We start from the raw sequence: 23073 nt of genomic DNA on the forward strand, positions 1-23073 counted from the left end.
GACATCTGGTGTGCCTAAAGCATCTTTGAACAAGATACTAAATTCCTCTCAGCTCCAGGGTATCTCCTCTGTACCTGACCCAGTGTGCTGGCCTTTCCATCAGAGGCAGAGCCGAGAATCACCAAAAGCGAACTGACTCTGCTCGTGTCTCTCAGGTGCAGTACACAGCCTACGGAGAAGTGTACCTGGACTCTAACCCCGAGTTCCAGCTGGTGGTCGGTTTCCACGGTGGTCTCTACGACCCCCTGACCAAGCTGGTCCACTTCACCCAGCGGGACTACGACGTCTTGGCCGGGCGCTGGACCTCGCCTGACTACAGCATCTGGCCCAAGATAGGGAAGGATCCCTCTCCATTTAATTTGTACATGTTCAAGAACAACAACCCCCTCAGTGACATGCTGGACGTCAAAAATTATGTCACAGGTAGAGGATTAATATCTACTGATATGATGCATGTGTTGAATTCTTTGATCAATGTTTCTAGATAAGTTAGCCAATTTTAGTTTGTCTGAAGTGGCTGGATTTTTATTCAAAACTGTCAAAATCTCTGTTTTGGCATTTTGAAATTCCACTGCAGCAGACACAATTATGGTTTTACGCAAAACCAACCTTTCATAGCATAGATAGTTTTTTCAAGAATGTTACGTCGAGTCAGCAGGATACTCAGGTAAAACACACACTGGTAATGGTCAGGTCATTCTAGTTCAACAAGGCACATGTACATCTCCAGAACAAGCTCAGCTTACCTTGTTATGCCCCAGCATTGTCTCTGATATCTCATGTGTGCAGAAGAAACAGATTGTGGTATGATTGTTTATGCAAATAACAATGTACTACAGATGGCACAGTAGCTGATAGCTTTGCATAGCACCAGGTGAGCCACAGAAGCAAATACACTTTCACTTTTTATGGGGCAAAAAAAAAGGATCATTTGCTTCCATGTTTAACTTTGTCATTCAGCAAATTAACTCCCTTCCTGTCTTGCTGTAGATGTGAAGAGCTGGCTGGTGATGTTTGGCTTCCAGCTTAGTAACATAATCCCAGGATTCCCTCGACACTCGCTCTACTTTGTGGAGCCACCGTTCGAGCTGCAGGCCACCCAGCACTGTGAGAACGGACAGGTACGGCCTGTTCTGCCGAAAGTATTATCAGCAGAATCAAATTAACCTAATATTAACCCCATGATAGTGATTTTCTCATGAATGCTCATCTGAACAGAGACTGAAGTCATCCTTCACAGCAGTACTTACAAGTGGCAGTCGGTTGTGTGTTAATGCGTTACAGTGACAAAGCTTTCCTCTGTTTCCTGATGTAGCTCATCACTGGTGTGCAGCAGGCAGCAGAGCGTCACAACCAGGCCTTCATGGCCCTGGAGGGGCGTCTCCTCAACAAGGAACGCCGAAGACGTAAAGACAAGCCGGGTCACTGGTTCGGCACCAGCACCCCCATAATAGGCCGAGGAGTAATGCTGGCTCTGAAGGAGGGCAGAGTGGTGGCCGGCGTGTCAGCTTTGGCCAGTGACGACAGCCGCAAAGTGGCGCTGGTGCTCAATGGCGCCCAGTACCTCGAAGGCACCCATTACACCCAGGAGGGGAAGGACTGTCACTACTTTGTGAAAGTGGGCTCTGCTGACAGCGACCTGTTGGCCCTGGGGCTCACCAACGGGCGCAAGTCCCTGGAGAGCGGCATCAACGTAACGGTGAGCGGCCGCTCGAGGAGAGGTGTGACTGTGGAGTTTGCAGTTCCGTCGTTGGTACTGAGTGTTCGGTATGGGCTGGCTGTGGATGTGGTGGATGAAGAGAAGGTAAGACTGCTGGAGCTGGCCAGGCAGAGAGCCCTGGCCGGGGCCTGGGCCAAGGAGCAGCAGAGGGCCAGGGATGGGAAGGGAGGCAGTCGCCTCTGGACGGAGGGCGAGAGACAGCAGCTCCTAACGACAGGTAGAGTACAAGGCTACGATGGCTACTATGTACTGCCTGTGGAGCAGTATCCAGAACTGGCTGACAGCAGCAACAACATCCAGTTCCTCAGACAGAACGAGATGGGCAAGAGGTAACAGCCCACCTGAACTCGCTTGAAGGGCAGACTCTTCCCTTTCTCCCATTTTCACTTCTCTAGATCCTGCTCCTTTTTCCTACCCAGCCTCCTCAACCCTACTCCTCTCAAAACCCATGGAGAATTAACCAACAAACGGGGTTACTCACGGAACGCTGCAGGGACTTTTGAAAAGAATGACTTATCAGAAAAACAGATTGTTAATTTTACTGCCACAGGCAAAAAAATTTCAAGTTTGGTCAAATGGTTCAGTTTTTCTTTTTTCTTTTTTTGAAAAAAAAACTTTGAACAACTGAAAAAGCACTGAAGAACTTTGAGAACTGTTGCTTAACGAATAAGAAGATTCCCCTTTTTAAAAAAGATAGTGATATTTTCGCCCATATTTTTTGGGTCACACTGAGAGCGGCCATGACAGCTACTGAACACACAGTGGAGTTGTACTGCGCTGGCTTCTGCGGTGAAGGCTTGTCCGTCTCTAATAGACACTGACGGCACAGGGACCAAAGTGGAGACAAAGCCACTCCACAGTGCAGCCATTACAACTACACATCGACGGAGGACATTGAACAGCGACAGACAAGGCAATGTTAAAGGGTCATCCAATACTATGAGTCGTCTCCCTGTCTCAGGCCTCCCATCGTCCATCGGACCAGTCCAACCAAGCAACACACAAGCTAACGGCATCCTTGAACAAAACCAAGCTGTTAATGGACTGGAAAATAAACTTTTTAAGAAAACACAGTCAAAAAAAGTGATGGCTATATTTGTGGACAGTGGTGTCACACAGCATTGTTTATTTTGAAATGGGGAGAAGAATCATATTACTACATATGTGTCCGACTACACTAAATTTCAGGATGTTGCGTATACTGTAGATGCCGTAGTTTTGTACGTTTCAGTCGCGGTAGAATTGTGAGACTTTCACCAAGGCACTTCTGTACAGAACGATCAAACACAACACTCACAGAGTCCGAACAACATGCTAAGTTAGTATTTATTTTATTTTATTCTTTTTTATTTATTTATTATTAGTACTATATGACAATCATGAATGAGTCACCAGTTCTATTCCAAATGAACATTAATGGATGAGTTTATTTTCTTTTGTAAAATATGTAAGAAATGTTCATTTTTGTTTTTGTATTAATTTCAGTTTGCTGCCAGGGCAAATAATAGTCACTCTCAAAAAGAATAATTTATGTAATAAAGTGTTTTAAAAAAAAAAAGCGGTTTATACTTTAAATAAAGTCTTTAAAACTGTGAAATCTGTTTTTTCGAAATATATTTCAATGTACAGTGTATAGACCTACCTTTATGCAGCACAGTAGAATATTGTCCAGAATATCAAGTTTTATATTTCTAAGAGGAAGTGGCTTGTAATGTGCAAAATCTTTAGCTGGTCTTACTACTCTAGAGTTTTGTGGCACTCTAATATTCCATATCTACAATATCAATCCCCAGTTTGTTGTTTTTGACTGTTTTTTTGTTTGGAAGCAGAGATAGTTCTGTCCTAGATCCCAACAGCAGTAGCAGTAATGGATTCCTCTCACTGTGAAGAGACTCGTGCTGGATGTCATAATGTACCAAATCAGTATTATCAAAGGATGATTCTTATACATTCGCTGAAACGAGACTCTTCTGAGAACCTTATCAATAAAACATACTTGTTTACTTCAACTGAGCAACGTGTAGTTCACTGTCATCTCATTTTCGTGTTTGAGGATTGTTGATGTCCCTTTTTAACAGTAGCAGCTTCTACCGGACTTGGATGACATGCGCTGCGGAGTGTGAAGTAAGCAAGTTTTCTTTATTCTTTGTTAATTGTGCATCAAATTGCAGATAATCTACTTTTTTTTGTTTTGTTTTACAGATATTCTATAAATTGAACATGTAAATGACATGTCTTAATGGCATCCCAGTAAACAACCACAGCCTTCCTCTCTCCGGATGCATTGCTTTTACAATTGTGGACGCACATAAACAGGCGCCAATATTTTTTGACACTGACTGTTCATCGATTCTGATGTGCTTTAAAGTAGCCATTACAATTACCTCTGTTAACGCCAAGTGCTCACAGATAACTGTTCTCTCCTGGGATGATTTAACCCTATTTTATTGAATTTCAGATGCTTCTTTTTCTTTCAGCAGTGGAGGGAGATGTTAAAGGGTCTATAATCAATGTTTTTGTCATAACAAAGGATCAAATGACTATGTGTAACGTGAAAGAAGTCGCATCGATGAACCCACTGAGAATTATTGTTACTGTGTGCACTCATTGTTTTGGTCGTACAGCCCACACCTACATTTTTGGTTCACTCTCACAGCTCTCATTGCTTTTTTTTGCTTTTTTTACAGCTGCGGAGAGTTTTCTCAACGTAAAAACTCTTAAAAACCCACTGTACCCGACCTGCAGCACCAAACACCAGACAAAGTTGGCAAGTAGCTGGTGCATACAGTGCAGCTGTCTAAGAGTCAGATATTTCCCTTGGGAGTTAGCAGACACTGAAAACAGCGAGCAGAAGAGTGAATATTGGGCCATTTGCCAAGTGAAAACAAACAGGATACCAAATTAATGTTAATGCTGCTCCCTGTTTGCTGGAAGTGTAAATACAAAACTGTTTGCTAGCATGTTTGCCATATCTTAAAAGGTGATAATGTGTCAATGTTGTGTTTACAGCTTGTTTCTGTTGCCCCCAAGTGGCCAATTAAAATCAATTATTTCAGGTTTAGGTACCTGTATATATTTTAGTTGTATGCATGAATAAAACTACAGGATCAGCAGCAAAAACGACCTCATATAGCCAAAACAAAATTACTCATGCAGCATGATCCCCGTCAGTGATGGCATCTAAACACTATTTCATTTTGTAGTTGGCTGGGTTAATTTTGTCATATGCTGTAAAACAATGCATCATATTTTGGAAACCTTACCTTTCGTTTTGTATGTCATCTGAAAAATAACTTGTAACTGTACCTGGCAGATAAAAGTTAAAAAGCACAATATTTCTCTCTGAATTGTAGTGGAGTATTAGTTTTAATTAATTCCTCAAAACTATAAAGTGTTAGACTAAATGGGCTTACTTTCCACCACTGCTTTCAGGCCACTGTGCATTAGGAAACCATGACACATCCTGTAATTAATCTCCTTGTCCGTTTAGTGTAAAATTGTCTCTCCAGCTTTAGTTTAACTTGGCTTCTCTTTTGTGAAACTTATTAATACATCAGGCAGGCAGCCATGTTGCAACCAACATCCTGCACTAGCCACTGTGTTATAAATAGTTGAATGGATTTGCCCAGGCCTCGACAGCTACAGTATATTGATCTGTACTCCCTATAACCTCCCACACAGCATTCACACACACATGCTATAATAACCCCCCAATAAACACACATGACAAATCTCTCCATTCATGGGAATAAATTATTTTTATGCAAGATTCTTATCGAAAGCAAAAGGGCGTCTAACAGATCATTTGGTTTCTTCTGTTAAGCAATCATTTTTTTTTATTTCATATTTTCAGTTTTATCTCCAAGTTATGTAGTAAAAATAATATTGAAATCATTTTTCATATCAAGATCACCATGAAGACAGGACATTGAGGCCATCTAAAGTTAACAGTAATCAAACATAAATCACTGTCATCCTTAAAAGTGCATTCCATTTATTGTCATGTGATTTCACTTGAAGACAAATGTCGGCAAAAACGGCTCCTGTGCAAATGAAAGGGATACGTTTCAAGCATCAGCATCTTAAGAGCGCCCTGCAGCTCATCAGCAGCCGGGGTCTTGGTGGCTTTATGGAGGGTCCGGGATAAGGGCTTGTCCTTGGCAATGGGAAGTAGCATAGGTGGAGGGGGTTAGACAGGATTGGGGATGACTGACGGGGCAGGCAGGAGTACTGTATCTTACAGAGGTAATCATCATAAAGTGCCAAGATGCCTCACACTAGATGAGCCTGAGATCCAAGTATACTGTATGTGTGTATGCGTTATTGTGTATCTACCTTGCTGTTTGTGTGTGCGGGTGTCTGTGCCTGTTGTGTGTTAGTCTAAAACGACAGTGAAGAGCCTGAGATTCAGGTTGTGTTTAGAAACTCTGTTACAAGCTGCTACAGGGTCGGTCAGTCAGTCAGTCAGTCAGTGCTGAGGGCTTCACATCAAGGTACAGTAAGGGGCTCTGAGAAGAGACGTCCGTACGGGAGCGAGGCTTTTATTTCTAGACGAGCAAAAGACTTGTAGAGGAAAAAGAGGGATGGTTTTAAGGGAGTGCTAGGTGTAAGGCAGATGTGGGGGGTGGGGGTGGGGGGGGTGATGGGGACGTTATGTCAGCATGTCCCAGAGACAGCAGCAACACAGAGCTGTCCAGCAGGCTGTCAGGCATGTGTCTGCCCCGTCGTCTCTTCTCCTGTCCTCCACCACATACACTGCGGAGAAAAATAAGAGGGAGAGGGAAAAGAATGTAAGGCAATTTAAAGAAAGCAATTAGTGATTCCTTTTCTTGAAATTGCATAAAAACAGAGAAAATTCTCCAAATTGCACTGTCAGGTCTTCAGCGGTGATTTCAAGTGTAACCCAGGCTGCTGTGATTTTTCCTCTAATTACGTTCATCATGGGAAGCACATCACCATGGAAATATAGCCGCCCAGAGCCATGATCAGACAGCGTTACAGTTGAGCAACATTAGCACTAGTATGAGGTATCATTAAACCGATGAAATGAGAGCTTTGAGAACTACCCACCCTCCGTGCCCCAACAAGGCATTTCCCTTTACTTCACATGTACTGCACTGGCTTCGCTTCACCTTCAGTCACTAAGTCTAAATTAGTCATGTGAAAGGATTATGTTACCCACATGTGAGGTTTACCATCTGTCCCAGACACACAAAAAACCAGTCAAACAACAGGCCTGAATGAATACATTTACCCTTCCTTGTGTTTGTGATTAATCATTCATGTGGAGGGGAACACTCATCCTGCTTTTAACAATCAGGCGCACTGACTCATGACACAGGTGAATGTGTTACCAAGGTGACCAGCTCCTGGTCAATAGATAAAGTGAAGCTAGCTGACCACTTATCATACTGAGCTCTGATAATGATATGACACAGAGCTGGTTAATGATTGGCCAATATTTAATAATGAGCGTCTCTATCAGAACGATTCAAAGCAGGAAACTTGATAGCTGGAAACTCGATAGCAGGAAACTCGATAGCAGAACACTCCTTTGATCAGCCAGAAGATGCTTATCTGAATTCAGTTACACAGGCAGTAACACCACGCTGCTTGCTTTAACACATAAAGGTGTTAACTTTGTTATCTGGAATGCTAGACTGTTCTCTTTGCATATTCATTTTGAATATTTGGCAATGACATGTTAGCTGTCTGTTTCACAGCTTGTGCTATGCTCTACTCTGGATGCTCAGCTGGGAGGTGTCACTGCATTAGCACACCCATTGTCTTAAAACTGACTTTACTTCACACTTTTCAATTCTTAAATGCGTATTCTACAAACTGACAGGCTTTGCATTCTTGCAGTCATTAATTAATTGGTAAACTGACAGAAAATTAACGGGCAACTATTTCGCTAATTGATTAAACATTCAAGGAATTTTTTGAGCAGAAAAATCAAATATTTGATGGTCTCGGCTTCTCGACTGTGAGGATTTCCTGCTTGTCCTCATTTTACATTATACTGGAGTGAATATCGTTGTGTTTAAGGCTGTTAGTCAGACAGAAAGCTATTTGAAGACATTAAGCATTAAGAAACTGTGTTCCCTATACTTTCTGGTGTTTTACAAACCAAGCAAATAATCAATTAAGCTGAAAAATAAATGGCAGATTAATTGATAATGAAAATAATAGGCCTTTTTGACAGCAGAGAATTTCACTGGTCAGTGTATGAGAAGTAGAGGTGTTACTATTAGCAATACGGTGTCTCCACTTTGCCATGTCAGTGTGACTGTAATACCTTGCACAGCTATTAGTGGTTAGCTGTCAGTAAACATGTTAGCATCTCAGTTTGCTAGCAGTAGTGTTAGCTTGGCTAACCTAGTCAGTCACATGACCCTCACATTGCTGGTTGTAATTCTCCTGATGCAGCCCTGAACCAGGTCAGCAGTCCGTTATGTAGGAAAACTGCCTGCACACGAAGCTCAGATGTAAAAAGAATCAATGTATTCTATTGACTAACAATTTAGTCAAAAGTTTTGATTCTTTTCTTTTTGTGTCAGTGTACGGACAATGAGTTTGCTACTCACACCTGATACTTTCTTTTGAAAAGCTTTTTAAAAAGTCAAATCCATCCACAGCTCTGTTCTGAATACTGTACATATTTGCATCAATCTCTGTTGTGTGGTACCGCTCACCTGTGTTTTTGGGAGCTTCCCCATACATAGGCCCAGGAGGGGCCCCTCCCTGCCAGCCATACTGTGGTTGTCCAGGGTACCCTTGATATGGAGGCTGTCCTGGGCCAGGATAAGGGCCTCCAGGGCCCATTGGTCCTGCTGGGTAGTTTGGGTACGCTGGATTAGGCTGCTCCATGTTAACAGGGTATCCCTGAGGAGGATAACCCTGAGGTGGGTAGCCTTGTGGAGGTGGGCCCTGGGGTGGGTAGCCTGGGGCAGTGGGGCCATTGCCTGGGTATGGAGGGGGCTGCTCAAAATTCATCTTTGGGTGAGACAATCACCTAAATAAAAAGAAAATAGAAGTTACGAGTTTTCTCGTTGTAATTAGTACGTCTCGTGATGTGTGTCCCATGTATGTCTGTACTGATGTCACAGCAAGTCAAAACCATGTGGTCAAGTCACACATTAGAAATTAGTGCTGGTGTTTCTGCTTTTACACATTCCTATCTGTAGAGGGACATATTATATATATATATATATATATATATATATCTGTAGAGGGACGTATTATATATTATAATGTCAACTAAAAATGAATACCCTCATATACAAATGTATAATAATAAAAGATGTGTGTAATTATACTGCACACAGTATGACTATATACAGTATATTCATTTTCCTACTACAACAATGGCAGTGTTCACACTATAGGGTTACTTATAAATGAAGCATTGTCCTTTACTATAATGACAGCCTTATTTGCTGAGGACTTTATAACATACGTTCTTGTACTGTGGAGCTTAAAAAACAATCCATCATCACAGTTCATAGATATAATTGCACTTTAATTCAATTTTGTTTAATACCAGTGAAAACTCCAAACAACATGCCATTGTGTGGGCCGTGGAAGAAATATAAGTGACTATATGTCTGTGCATGGTTGTCTGAGTGATTCAGCCTCTAGAGTCGCATTAGGCAGTGAATTCCTCATGAGTCCTGATATAAGAACACAACGTTTTCAGTCAGGCACAAAAATGATGCAACTGTTTCCCCAAACGGAGAAGCAGCGGAGTAGCATATAGTTCCCTAATCTCTCAACACATCTCCTGCCGCCGTCTCTGCATCCACACAGGAAATACAAGCATGGCATATTATTTTATACTTTGATGAGGGCGTCCTGTGAGCCAGTGGTCAATCACAACCCGCATCAGCCCTACCAGAGATAAGCACCATTATCACAGTGTTCACACACAGACTTTACAAATGGAGGAGTCAGCCTCACAGTGTGCAGGGTGAGGCTAACCAATTGGACCATGGGAAAGAGAGGAAAGGAAAGAGATTGCAGTGACCATACAGGCCTGTGCTGGATGTATCTTCACAGTTGGTTTTCCTCTTTTCTCAGAACCAGACACACAAACATGAAACATTTCAAATTATCAGCATCACACATTGATAGTTTCTCTGTGATGTGTGAGACAAACATAAGAAGGAAGATTTAAGAAATGATTCCCTCTGATGCTGTTGCCAGCGACTGTTTTTAATGTCCGTTTAGAAAGAACAATTAATGTTTGTGATCAGCTTACTGTCTGAAAGTTGTTTGTTCCGCTTTACATCTCGTAAGAGGGAAGTGCATTACCCGAGCTATAACTAGTGGCTTCTAATAAGGCAGATCCGGGTCCATCACCACCCTCGTGTTAGCCCTCATCACTAGGTTTGCTCAAGTAGAAAAGCCATAACAAAAGGAAAGTTGGCCAGATGGAAAACTGCACCTCTCCTAGGCCTCCCAGGATTCCTCCGTCATGTTGTATATATGTACACTAAAAACATCTAAATAGCACTCCCACTCCTCTCTGCTCAGTTTCTCCATCCATATCCAGTCTTTTGTTTATAATAAATCAAAGCAGTATCTGTAAACTGAAATATATGAGGAGGCATTTCTCAAACCGGTAGACACAAAACCGGTTACCCTTGCTTCCATGTACACTTATTATCTGTTTTGGACAACCAACATTGTATTTATTAGGTTCAAAGTATTGTTTTTTTAATCTCTTTGACGACCTAATTTATTGGTGGATTTGATAATATTAACAAGGTTTAAGGGTGGCTCTTGGGTATTACCTGATATACCTGATAAGATGCTGAGTACATTTCATATTAATTTCCTAGTACCACCAACATGTAAGATTAAATAGACCCAAGGGAGAGTGGGAGGAATACGGCTGTTAATGTTCTACTAAATTCACAATTACTACTTTCTGCTTTAACCCCTGCAGTGAGCTTCATTTCTTCCAGACGATGGCTGGACATTTTGCCACCTGAATGCTCTTAAAGCTACTGGCAGATGGCAGGGCTTCTGTAGCCATGGTTACCATGTTGCAGGAGGAACAGAGCGATCCCCGCTGATTTGTTTTTGTTGTGACTTAAAGAAAAGAGGGAGTAGTAAAATACCACAAGCGTCAGATATCTCCGTCCTCCTGCTGACAAGGAGACTTCTTTGGTGGCTGTCGGACTTTAGTTCGTCTGTGAATACCTGAGTGTTCTGTTTCTGGCTAAAGACTGAGAAAGGGCTTCTTTCAAAAAGGGACCTCACAAACAATCAGTAATCTGACACCACTAAGGATGTCTACAGCACAAGGTTCACCCCGTAGGTCACCTTGCCTTTATTGGACCCACATAAATCTATAAATCTATAGTCTTTGGTATCAGATTAAGTTCTGGTGAGAAGTGACTTCCAGATCTCGGCTTTTATAAAGGTTAGCACAGTGTGTGAGTATGTGTGTGTGTTTACTGCATGAATGCATGTTCATTTGCATGTATGTCATTTGTTTTTCCTCTGCTGGACTGCAAGAATAAGTGAGAGAGCTCTGACAATGTTTCCACAACAGTATCACGGTGCTCATATCACGTACGGACACACACGACGGGCAGTGCACCTGAGACGCCTCTGAATCCATTAAATCCCTCTGAACCTAATGCCGTTTTGACAAAGGAGTAAACAGGCGTGGTCAGTTCACGGACAAGGGTGTTGTTGTAATGGCAGCAATAAACGATTTACAATTTAAAAAAAGTCACTTAGCTGGAGGAAGTTAGAAAGGAGTAACACAAAACAAGGCACTGATCATATTAATCTAAATGAAACTTTGTGCGAGGCTCATTCAGGGCTGCCAGCATCAGCTGCTAATATACAGCAAACGCTGAAACCCTCATTATAAAATACAAGGAGAACTGGATAACAAGCTCCCCTTCTTTCATATAAAACTTTAATCAGGAGAATGTATTATCCCAATTAGATGTTACCATGAGATGTTAACTTTAAGGTAACAGATCAAGAAGAAATATTACACAATAACACCACAAATTCTTAGAATTGTCTCTGTAAATGTGGCCTAAAAAAGCAGAGCTAAAGAGCATGTCTGTCTGTGTTTGGCCTAGTGTGTACAAAAACAACTTCATTTCACTGTGCACACACAGGCTGAGCTATCCATGGAGCAGTGTTTACCTTCAATACGTCTGGAGACAAGTCACCACTAACAGACCCCCCATTGGACCTCATTAGGAAGGAGCTGAACCAGGACTATCTCACACTAACACTGACACACGGACTGACTCAGTCACGACAAACCGATAGATAGATAAAGAGAAATACTAAAGAAATACGATACGGCGAAAAAATATCATTTCCAGCGATGGAACCAAAATTATCGTTGCTACAAATTAAGGTGCCATTTAGCGTCGTCCAGTAATTAGAATTCGGCTATTAAAGATTGTTATTAACTCAATATGCCCATATCCGCCTTCATTAGTATTAGTGAACTATTGATATTATACATATATGTATATAATATTGTGTTATCAATGCAGTGTTTAAGAAAAATGGCACGCTACAAACGAGGCCCAGCAGAAGTGGCACCTGAAGGCCACTAGAGCTCTGAGCAGTGTTACAGCCCCCGAAGTTCATGATGACTCGGCTCATTAACACAGACAAATAAGATGTGCGGACACGTGCGGGCCACTTACCTCTAAATGACAGTATCCAGTTCTGTTGTCAAGAGCAGCAACGTCTGTTTAGTGTGAAATGCCTCCTGCCGTCTCTGAATATTACTATATTTCACCGCAGCCAGCACTCCTCTCGTGTCCGCGGAGCCAGTGCGTATCGCTGTTTGAGGGACGTGACGTCATTTGAAGGGTACATCGAGTGGGCAACACAGCGCGGCATTGGCTGCCGTGACAACCGCTGTTCGCGTCGACCAATCGCAAGCCAGAGCGATGACAAGAGGCACGTCGGGGGAAAAAAAGCAATGACTGTTGATCATCTGACCAGATCAAAGATTAAACAGTTCCACATCACCGTGACGACATTAGCGCGAGGAGACAGGACAAGTGAGGCGGGTGATAAAATAAAATGTTAATCATCAATCAGTGACCTAGTGGCTTTTGCCCTTGGAATTTGATTTTTCATTTTGATAGGCTTCACACATCTGATACGTTTAAAAACCATTTTTAGATACAATATTATTATATTTTAATATTAAATATTCTGGAGCCCTTGTTTTACTACATCGTGTGTTTTTACTCATCTCATAAAAACAGATTTCTAGGTAAGGTGCATTATCGGTTTCCCCCCAGCAGATGTCAGGCTGCTCCCAGTCTATTCTCCTGTGGTTGTACGTTGTTGCTGTTGCTGCCAACAGGAGAGGACTTGTTAAATAAACTAGTGGGTTACTAGGCAGGCAAATGTATTTGTATTTTATTTTTGTTTTTGGAAATCAGCATCACATTCCCTTCAGAGCAAGGCACGCTAATATAGAGTCAGCACACAAGTGTTATTAGGTATTAAGTTTAAAAAAATGAAATAACTAATTAACTGTCTTGCTCCAAAAATTGCATTGAGGACTGACAGAAAACGCAGATTTTTTTAACCTGAAGATTTCATAAAAAGCAATGGCACAAAAGCATGGTAGACAAAGCATTGTTTTGAAGGAAAGCTTACAACAAAGGGACTGAAGGGCTTTGAACTAATGACGTGTGTGACACTTATCAGGGCTACAAGGTCCTGCTGCATCACCTGTTTAACTGTAACATGTTGTTGTTAACAGAAGTGTGGCCTATATCTGAGTGAGTCTGTTTGGTTGACAGGATTGAGCTGTGGCTCCAGGCCACTCTGCACGTATCGAGCTTTAACTCTCTCTCATTGTCTGTGCTCTCTTTAGGTGCTCGGTGACAAGGCAGCTCATCGACAGAGCAGAGAGGCGCATGTGCATACGAATGCATGTACACGGTGAGTACATATACAGCACATAAAATCCAGTGATGGAAGAAGAAACACCACAGCGTACAGCTTGCACGTATATTATTCATATGTAAAGCAGCAAGAGCTGTCAAATGAACACACCCATGCACATGTAACGCGCACACACACGAACCTGGGACTGCAGGCACATGTGGGATTGTGAAACATCATCTCGGTTCCTCCATCAGACATGACATTACATGAGCACAGTATGAATATAGTAGCACATCAGCAGGCAGCCAGAGTGACAGCTGCCATCGACAGAGGAACATAAAAGGAAATGGTCTCTATTCTGCAAGGTGATACCAGACTGTGTAGCAGCACATGGTGAGGCTTGCACAATGAGTACCGTAGGCACAATAGGCGGCTTACAGCGGTACCCCTGAGAAACAAGGATCTGACCTTTGACACATTCACACTAAGATATATTTACAGCTAGTGTAAAGTTGTACATGGAAAAAATGTTGGTTAAAGGTACTGTTACTGGTGGTATCTCACGTAATCGCCTGACTGCAGCTGTTAAAAGACTGATCAGACACTGTCTTGTGACGCACATCAGAAATCAAAGCAAAGGAATCATAGGAGTAATCCTTAGATTGAAGTAGATTAGATTAGATTAGATTAGAGTATTTCATGTAAATATTCTACATTTTAAGAACTTCATTAGATAATCTTTTGTTGCAAACCTCTCCTACAGGAGCTAAAGCGACGATGAGATATCCTGGCACTGGACATGAATCTAGTGTAATCCAAGAAACTACTGACAGTTTGCTGTCTCTGATTTCAATGTAATGTGCAGCAGTGCTCTAAGAATTGAATATCATTTCACTGGTGTACTCAACAAAAGGCCAGATAGTTGTAATGTAAATGTTTAAGTAAATTGTGAACATGCATGAGACAAACTTCAGTACCCGCCGTGATAGATGTGGCCGAGCGGGCCGTGTGTTGTGTGAGTGTCTGTTTACATCGTCACCCTGGCAATTCAGCCCGAGCCCGCACCAACATGAGCAGGAGACAAAAATAGACCCTCGCTGACCAGCTTCACCCAGCCGTCTTACAGGGAAGGTGGAAGGGGAGCACGGGGTGAGAGAGGGCAAAGGAGATGAAAAGGGAGAATATTTTGTTTATGGACAAGGACGATGGAGCAAGTTTACGAGAGTTCATTGAAACCCAGAGGGAAGGCAGGGCTGGTCGTCTGGAGAGAAGTTGTTTACGGCGCTATAAGGAAGTTGTTTTCCAGAACCACATTTCCTGAATGCATGGCAATCAAACTAATGACTTTTCTGACTTTTACATTAGGAGCAAGCAGAACCTTGTTACATTTACCTCACACATTTATGGCCACTATTTGGATTCAAACACTACTTTTTCACCTCTGAAATATGAGTGATAATATTTTGTCACGCTCACAATTTAACAATGCAGGGGTTTGTAGAATGCATCGCATTTGAAGACAATAACATAAGCCTGCTTGCAGACGCTTTTGGCTCGCAAATGGATACCTTGTCCAGAAAGTTACTGACAAGCTGATATGTCACTGTCACATGCCCAGTGATAAACACACCAGCAGGGACCTCCCACTCTGGCCAACTGCTGCACAAATTTCTTGACATTATCTTCTTCATGAATTTAACATTTTTAAGAATGACCTGGGCAAATTATTGCACGTGGTGTGATTGCAGTGAGAAAGCCAAATTCTGTAGGACTTTTATATTAAATACATGTTGCCAGTAATCATGGTCAGAATGATGATCATGATCATAATATAATCATAATAATCATGAAATTAAATCACTACATACATCAACTGCATCGCTGCCTTCCACCTCACTGCCTTTTCCTGGACACTGACAGGATGGCGGAGGGTTGTGGAGCACATTCCAGTATTATTTTCAAATTATTTTCTCCCCCTCTGCCAGACAGGAATTCCCTCAAAACTACATGATGGGAGCATTTTTGGCGTTTTTAGTAGTCACCTGGCACCTGGCCTTGTTATCATGTCTGTCCAGCACAAACACACACACACACACGTTTATTCAAACAGCACATCCAGGTCAATCGTCACGTTTCACAAAAACAGCCAAGTGCACACAAACTGTTATCTGATTAAGTATTACCCTGACTTTTGGCAAAAAGTCATCATATTGTGCCACGCTACACTGTGCGTTCTGTATTTCCTAGCTGATTTCAAATACTGAGTGCATGTTTAAACCTGCTGAGTCTCATTATTAAAAAAAAAGGAGGCTATAAATCAGAGCTTTGAAGCAATACTAACAGGTTGTCAGCCACATCCGCAAGGCCATGGGACTGGAGCAGCTGAGCAGACTGACCCACATCACTAACGTACACATGACGCAGAGCGATCTGCTTATCTGCTGCACTTAAAATTATACATTAACATCAGAACTAGCTTTAAAATCCAAACTGTGGTGTCATCAGTGCTCGAACAAATATTTATGCCATATCTGCCCCAACATCACTCATAGGTAGTGAGTAAATCCACGATTACATATCTGAGATAACTGCCTGGTCAAACACCAGCAGGTGTCACACCCCACCCCCACATTGCAGAGTGGTTTCAGTATGTCTGGCCTTTGGGCTGCAGCTGCCCCCATTCCTTAAGACCAGGCCCACTCCCTCAGTCAGCCAGCCGCCCTAATCTACAGATCAGTGTCTGGAACACGCAGGCATACCTAGCCCTGACCCTGTTGATAGTGTGAGAGGCTGCATACACACAATGTACACACAGTGTACATGGTTCTGTGTAGCCTTCAAACCTTTCAGCAGCATATGCTAATTGTGCACTTTGAATTAAATCAATTTGTTCAGAAATATTTGAAAAATATTTCTCATTTGATTTATGTTTTATTCGTCAACTTTTGTCAGATGGAAATGTGCGAGGATAATTCTGATGGCTCTATAATTCCAATTTGTGCAACATAAAGTATGCTCATGTTTGATCTTAATGTTAATACGTTAGCCTGCAGCAGCTGCAACAGTTCAGCACAGATGGGCCAACTGTTGCCTGTGTGAGGGCTCCATGTAGGTGTCCATACATTAGAGGGTTATGCAACTCAGTACCATTTAGGTTACTGTGGTCACATACTTTTCCATTACACAAGGTGTTCTGAGGCTGCTACAGACACGATGTTGTTCATTAAAATATGGTTTCTCTAAGCTACGCAAGGAACACATGAACCACAGATTTGGTGTGTATGCTCTTACGTATTTGGATAACTGAGGGCCGAAGCCTCTTGGCCTTAAACAAACACTTAAAATTCAGTTGAAACATCTACATTTTATAAAAACTGTCAAAAACACAAGTTAGATTAAACATTTTCACTACAAATGTGTCTGTGTGTGACACAGACTGGATGTTAAAATGGTACATAGTTGAGCTGAATGTCAGCATGCAGCTCTGAAACAAGAAAATATTAAGTAATTCAGTGTTTTATTACACTTTACATCATTGATACAAAGAAAACCACCATCCTAAAAATATTCAAAATAGAATTAACACACAGACGCACGGTTGTTAACAGTTCAAAAGGCCTTTATTTGAAATTATTCACATTTTATCTCTCCATCCTTACAAAACAAGAGTAGGAGCTGATTTTCAGTTGGCCCTGACCCCTAATATTAGGAGATAGTTGGTTATCTATCACAAAGAAAGTTAGCCATCCTTTTTTGGGGGGGGAGAAATACAACAAAACAAAACTGATGCCTGCAGTGAAAAATTCTACATGTTGTAATGTAATCATCTTATATTCCCCAACTTAAAAAATAGGCTACATAGTACAATTTTCTTATTTACAAAAGATAAAAAAAAGTGAAATCAAAATGGATTTTTTCAATCCTGCTGCAGCTATGAAGTGAGTGAGTAACCAATCAAAACATTACCATACTCATTACCTTTTCTTTGCTAAACACATTTTCATAGAGTTGAAGACACCCTACAGTTTTCTAACTTCTCCAATTCTTTTTGGTTCCTCACAAAAGCTTTTCATTTTAAAAAAAAAAGGTGAAAAAAAAGCTTTATATTTAATGCGTTACAGTCATTCATGACCATGGAGGGGTTTTAATAACTCTCCACAGGAGGTAATACTGAAGCTCAGATGTCCATCTCAAACTGGCTGTCATCTGTGGAAAAGAAGACAGAAGAAACAGTTCAGAGCTGGCACCCCAAACACAACCACACCTTAACAGACTACAGACATGACAGACCTTATCAGTGCATTCGTAACTGGAAAGAAAAAACAGAAAATACTTGGGAAAAAAAAAAAAAAAAAAAAGGGAAAAAAAAGGGTCTAGCTTGCAAATCCAAACTCTGAGTTTACCGACTCAGACAAGGGAGACACGGGAGAAAATCCCCATGGTCTTTAGTTTGACAGGAGGAATGGAGAGGGACAGATTGATGACTGGATGCATTTCGCTCAATAAAAAATAGCTGTCTCAACTTGCCCATGAGTGCAAACCTTTGGTTACACTACCACAAAAAGTCCCCCGAGAGACTCATTGCCAGAATTAGAGCTTTTTATCTCCGTTAGATTCTGAGTCATTAGATTGTCTTTCGAGAGCCATGAGAAATACAGGAAATCTTTGTTTGCTAAATAACTGTTATCTCTCTTAACCCTCAGCAACTACAATTTAACAGCAGTTGACACCACCGTCCTGATAGATAGAGAAAGCGCATCTTAGACAGCACAAATCGTATAGTGACTATTGACTAATGAAGCCACAGGCGCAATTTTAAAATCCTGGTTATGCCCACAAAGTCACAGCCATGGCATTAATGGCATTAATGACTGGACAATCCTGTCTCAGTCCTCGACACAGCACAACTGCTGTGCTGCAAAAATGTAGACATGGCACTGCAGGAACACATGCAGCACCTATCTGCTGTATTAGCACATGCTGAATAGTGATGACAATGTGAAATGGAGCCTCATTGTGGAAAAAAAAAAGGGGGTTGCAAGTTCATGACAACACCACCTTTAGCTGGAACAGCAGAAGGAAACTGATAGGAGTAGCTCTCGTGGTAGATAAGGCTACAAAACTGTGCATCATGGGGGGACAGTTCGATTTCATAAGACCTCGGAGATGATGAATCTCGTAAGACTGGTTTTATGCATGTGTGTTTCCATACATGAACTTGGGAGTGTGTGTTTACCTGCCAAGTGACTCCACTCTATAGAACTAGTCAAGCCCAGAAAAACGAGATCTAGACAGTGGGATGTTTACCTGCAATGTCCTTCTCTTCCTCCTCTGCCTCCTCTTTGAGATCCTGCAGTTTCCCCATCGAGTGTGTAGCAGGTACTGTTACCCCTGGGATCTGGGGCAGACAGCAAGGGGGGGTCCGGGCAAGAGGGGAGTTTCGACAATCCAAAAGAAACTTCCTGTCATAGATGATGCGGGTACCTGTGTTGGAGAGGGAGAGAGGGAGGGAAATGAAAAAGAAAATCTGGTGTTGGACCTGCAGTAAGATTTCTGAAAGAAAGTGAAGTAAATGCTCTGAAGACAAACAACAGACCAAATGGTGGAATATCATAGGATTAAACGATAACCCAGTTATTACTGGAGCACTTTTGCACCTCAGCAAGGTGCATATCTGGCTAGTTTAGTATCATTATCCTCTACCAGATGGGATTTGAGGGGAAAAAGGAGGGTTCTGTGTGCGTGGTGAGGGGAGGGGTGAAGGCTGCCACTGCAGTGAGTTCTAGGAAATCAGAGCACAAAACATTCTGTCTTTGAAACAGGAGGCCTTGAGATTAAAGCCACATGTTTCGTTCTTTGAACGACTTCAAACTTTATCACTGACAGCAGATACATCATGCTTAGGTATGTATCCAAGGTTGGCTTTTCTCAAGTTTTATCACAGCTGTGTTATGATTTAAACCTAAAGCCCCATAAAAAAATAAAAACCCTGCAGCTTTCACATCCTAAACCTATGTGGCACGGCTCATGTCTGCCACCATTAGGTCTTGGGCAAACTCTGAGCACAAACAGTGTCATAAATGGCATTGTGTGATAACTTTGACCAGGACATGAGTCAAGGAGCGGTCCGCTCCTTCTCTACTGGAGTTTGAACCGTCCTGTACAGTATCTGCTCAGCAGGGAAAAACATGTTATGTAATAAGTGAGCGGTGAGCAGTTCATCCTGGACAAAGGGAATCAAAGCGGAGGGGAAGAGAAAAAGAATTGGGGGCGAGGAACGGGGGCTGGAATGCAAGCTATAGGACAAGCAGTGCATTGCAAGGCATTACGGTGCTGAACGGTTATGTAAAACAGGGGTCAGTCCAGCAGCACAGGGCGCAGACTGGAGTGAAATACAAGTCAATACTTTGTGTTGCAACTTCCCATGCTGTTTACCAGTGGGGTCAATTTTTGGCACAAAAAATAAAAACAAAATACCACTCATACTCCCTGTGCGTTAGACATTTTCTTTCCCTCCTCCCCTTAACTTGTACAGAATGTTCTCCGCTGTTCCTGAAATGCATGGAGCAATGCGGATAGGACGGCCTCCAACTCCTCCTGCAGAGGCCAATCACTTTGCTCTCCTGGCAGTCAGACACATGCACCCTCTCCGAAGCACATGTCACGGGTTATAGACAGCTCTTGTTGTCTTTGGACGTCAGTGTTTTTGATGCGTCTCAAAAGTTATGCTTGCATTAGTCACGTGCATGCTAATATTCATGTTTATGTCTTATGAAAGTCAAAGTTACTGTGAAATATTGGTTTGATTGCAGTTTTAATATTAGTGTTAGCAAAAATTAAACCCAAAAGTGTTGTACAGAATGATACAGATGAAAAAGTACTTCTTGATTTCATTGTTTGGTTCACAAAAGCTGTTCACTTTGCCAGATCAGCACAGGACAACAAACTTGTTGACAACATGAGGGGTGCAGCCAACTGTCACTGAGCAGTGTGAGCAACGAGTTTGTCCTACTTTAGCACAACTATTTAACTTTAATATGGCTATTCCACGGTTTAAGAGTGAGGTTAACAATATCTTTACTCAGATATTTTCCCAAACTGATTCATGTCCGTGTGTTTTGTTTGCAGCTTCTCGCGAGAGCGTCTCGTGGAGCTGAGTGTTTGCACGTAAGCACAAACCGTCAAAGAGTCAAAGCTAATGAAGTTAGCTAACATTTTCTGACAAACTCTCAGGAAACAGAAGCAGACTGAAAATATGAACAAAAATATTATCCAGAGAAAAGTCGTGGCACTCCTAAAGCGTCTGCCTGCACAGTTCTTACCTCCGGGCGTGGTGGAGAAGAGGGTCCCCCCGGGTGTCTGGCTGTAACAGTCGGGTAGCTGGGACCAGTCCTTCAGGGTGAGCACCTTGGTGGGGATGGGGCAGCTTTTCACTTTATTTGTGCCGGTCGACATGCTAGCTTCTGCTCAGCTGCTGCAGGCGAAGTGGGACGAGTGTTTTTAAAAGTCCTCAAACTCGCTGTACAACGCAGACTCACGAACTTGCCCAGAGCCGAATAACTTAGAAGTTGTGGGTGTTTTACAGCTAACAAAGTAAAAGTTAGGAAACTCTAACTCGTAGACTGAGGATTCACAGGAGCTCGGAGTTTGGGGCCCGGTGGTGTCCGTCGCTACAAGCTGCTACCATGTGCTGTGAAGGCAGCAGCCACAGCTGCAGCAGCCACTCGTGATGTTTTTCAACAGCTTGGAGACACGTGGGGCAACAGCTCGGAGGGGGACGCATGTTTTATTGTCAGGGACAGTCCGCGGGGGCGGAGCTACCACAGGAGCAAGGGGTGTGGGGTTATGAAATATTATAATGAGAAGTGACCGACATTTCCGCGATTGGATGCGTACCTGTGGGATGTTACACTACACGAGAAAATAATCTGAAATTTTAAGTTATGGACAACAATGTATTCATGCAGCCAAAGGAGGGAGTTTTATGCTTGTGTGACTCAAAATAGTGCTTTAGGTGAATAGGCAGAAATGAGTGGACATGGCATGACACGAGTTTCAGACTGGGTCAACAAGGGTATTAAGAAAATTGCTTATCTGGTCTGTTATGGTTCACAAAACACGCGCACCTCCACCTGCTCCTTGTTACTGACTCGCCAACAGCGCCCTCCACAGGCGCCTCAGTGGGTGCACCTGAGCCCTGATCCCAGCTGCTGCTGCACATCTCCCACTCACTTCTATCACATGGGTAGACTCTCCAGTGTTTGTCTCTACTGTGTGCTTATTCTGTCTGTAACGACATGAAAAGTGAGTCATGTTGTTATCTTTGATTTACCTATTGCGTTTATCAATTTTGTGCATATTCTTTATTTTTATTTGGGTTATTTTGAAGCTTATCAGTACTTTGGTTGTATCTATCGTATTACTTTGAGCCTTATTCTAATACTTACACTATCTCTTAGGTTACACCGTTGTACATTGGTTTTTGTTAATAAAGGTGTTTGGGGAAAAAGGTTCAAAAAGTGAATAAATAAAGAGAAAGAAGGCAAAAGAAAGAAAGAATGAATATATGATCCAAAGCTGTGCAGACACAGCCTGTAGAGTTTGTCTATTTGCTTCTTAAATACTAGTTTTTACACAGTGGATTCAAAATGAGGACAACATAATGAGGTAACACCGCCTGTTGAGTTCCTCTCAAAAATATAAGCAACAGAAAGTAAGACAGAATATCTTTTTTTTTAAAAATGAAATATTTCTACAAATGGAGTTCAATCGGGACAATTTATTTTGAATGATAAAATCAGAACTTCTCAGTGAGTTAGTTTCCATGAAGAAGTCAGTCCCCCATTCACAACCACTTGAGGGCGACATCGACATGAATACATGTGGGGGTTTTCTATGATTATACAGTGTGCAGTGAGGTGTTTATCATTTACAGTCAGCCTATTTCTCAAATAATTAGCCTTACTGGTATTTAATCTCATTGTAACAGCTGCCTGCTCTAGATCTTTGAGTTAATGAGTGCATATGCTTAATTGTTTACGAAGTGATTGTATTGAACACACGAGAAACACATTCTTTTACAAAGCACATCATTTTTAATTGGAAAATGTCCGGATGGCTTAGTAAGGTACACTGGATCGATTTGCTACCTAAATGTGTAAATAGAAAACAGATTTTTTTGGGTATCATACGATGGAGCATTACACAGCAGGAGTCACCAGGATCACTGTGCAGCAGTGAGATCAGTACCATGGATATTCTCTGCCTTCACACTGTGTTTAAAAAGAAACAGACACATTTAAGCCAAATACACAAGAGAGTAATACAAACATGAAGGCACAAACACAGAGACGCTGTGGTGTCGATAACATCTGAGGACAGAGGCGGCGTTTACATCCTGACATATTTTTCATGTGGTGGAGGAGAGAAAAAAAAAACCTGAGGGTAAATCC

At 42.1% G+C, this 23073-nt stretch overlaps 3 protein-coding genes across 3 annotated transcripts in view; 1 reads left to right on the forward strand and 2 right to left on the reverse strand.

Annotated features, from left to right (window-relative positions):
- Positions 1-2227, forward strand: part of tenm2a (teneurin transmembrane protein 2a) — a 148514-nt gene extending 146287 nt beyond the window's left edge. Inside the window, exons 35-37 of the mRNA XM_070836308.1 lie at positions 156-423; positions 991-1121; positions 1316-2227. Of these exons, the coding sequence (XP_070692409.1) occupies positions 156-423; positions 991-1121; positions 1316-2053 (1137 nt within the window). The 3' untranslated portion in view covers positions 2054-2227. The remainder of the gene's footprint in view (positions 1-155; positions 424-990; positions 1122-1315) is intronic.
- Positions 2228-5455: 3228 nt separating this feature from the next.
- LOC139207481 (cysteine-rich and transmembrane domain-containing protein 1) lies at positions 5456-12569 on the reverse strand. The gene is made up of 3 exons (XM_070837210.1): positions 12415-12569; positions 8416-8735; positions 5456-6475 (listed from the first exon to the last, which is right to left on the reverse strand). Exons 2-3 carry the CDS (start codon positions 8714-8716, stop codon positions 6372-6374), a joined length of 405 nt encoding a protein of 134 aa, XP_070693311.1. The 5' UTR covers positions 8717-8735; positions 12415-12569; the 3' UTR covers positions 5456-6371.
- A 4650-nt stretch (positions 12570-17219) lies between these two features.
- Positions 17220-21384, reverse strand: eif4ebp3l (eukaryotic translation initiation factor 4E binding protein 3, like). The gene is made up of 3 exons (XM_070836815.1): positions 20944-21384; positions 18929-19105; positions 17220-17827 (listed from the first exon to the last, which is right to left on the reverse strand). The coding sequence occupies exons 1-3, from the start codon at positions 21074-21076 to the stop codon at positions 17799-17801; spliced, it is 339 nt and encodes a 112-aa protein (XP_070692916.1). The 5' UTR covers positions 21077-21384; the 3' UTR covers positions 17220-17798.
- Positions 21385-23073: the final 1689 nt, after the last annotated feature.

Source organism: Pempheris klunzingeri, chromosome 9, assembly GCF_042242105.1.
Source record: "Pempheris klunzingeri isolate RE-2024b chromosome 9, fPemKlu1.hap1, whole genome shotgun sequence".
Lineage (NCBI taxonomy): Eukaryota > Metazoa > Chordata > Actinopteri > Acropomatiformes > Pempheridae > Pempheris > Pempheris klunzingeri.

Coding starts and splice junctions, on each gene's coding strand:
- LOC139207481 (XM_070837210.1), bottom strand. CDS start 8,716: ATGAATTTTGAGCAGCCCCCTCCATACCCAGGCAATGGCCCCACTGCC. Junction 6,476..8,415: donor GGAAGCTCCCAAAAACACAG/GTGAGCGGTACC, acceptor TTTTCTCCGCAG/TGTATGTGGTGGAGGACAGG.
- eif4ebp3l (XM_070836815.1), bottom strand. CDS start 21,076: ATGTCGACCGGCACAAATAAAGTGAAAAGCTGCCCCATCCCCACCAAG. Junction 19,106..20,943: donor CTTCTCCACCACGCCCGGAG/GTAAGAACTGTG, acceptor TCTCCAACACAG/GTACCCGCATCATCTATGAC. Junction 17,828..18,928: donor GGAAGAGAAGGACATTGCAG/GTAAACATCCCA, acceptor TCTTTTCCACAG/ATGACAGCCAGTTTGAGATG.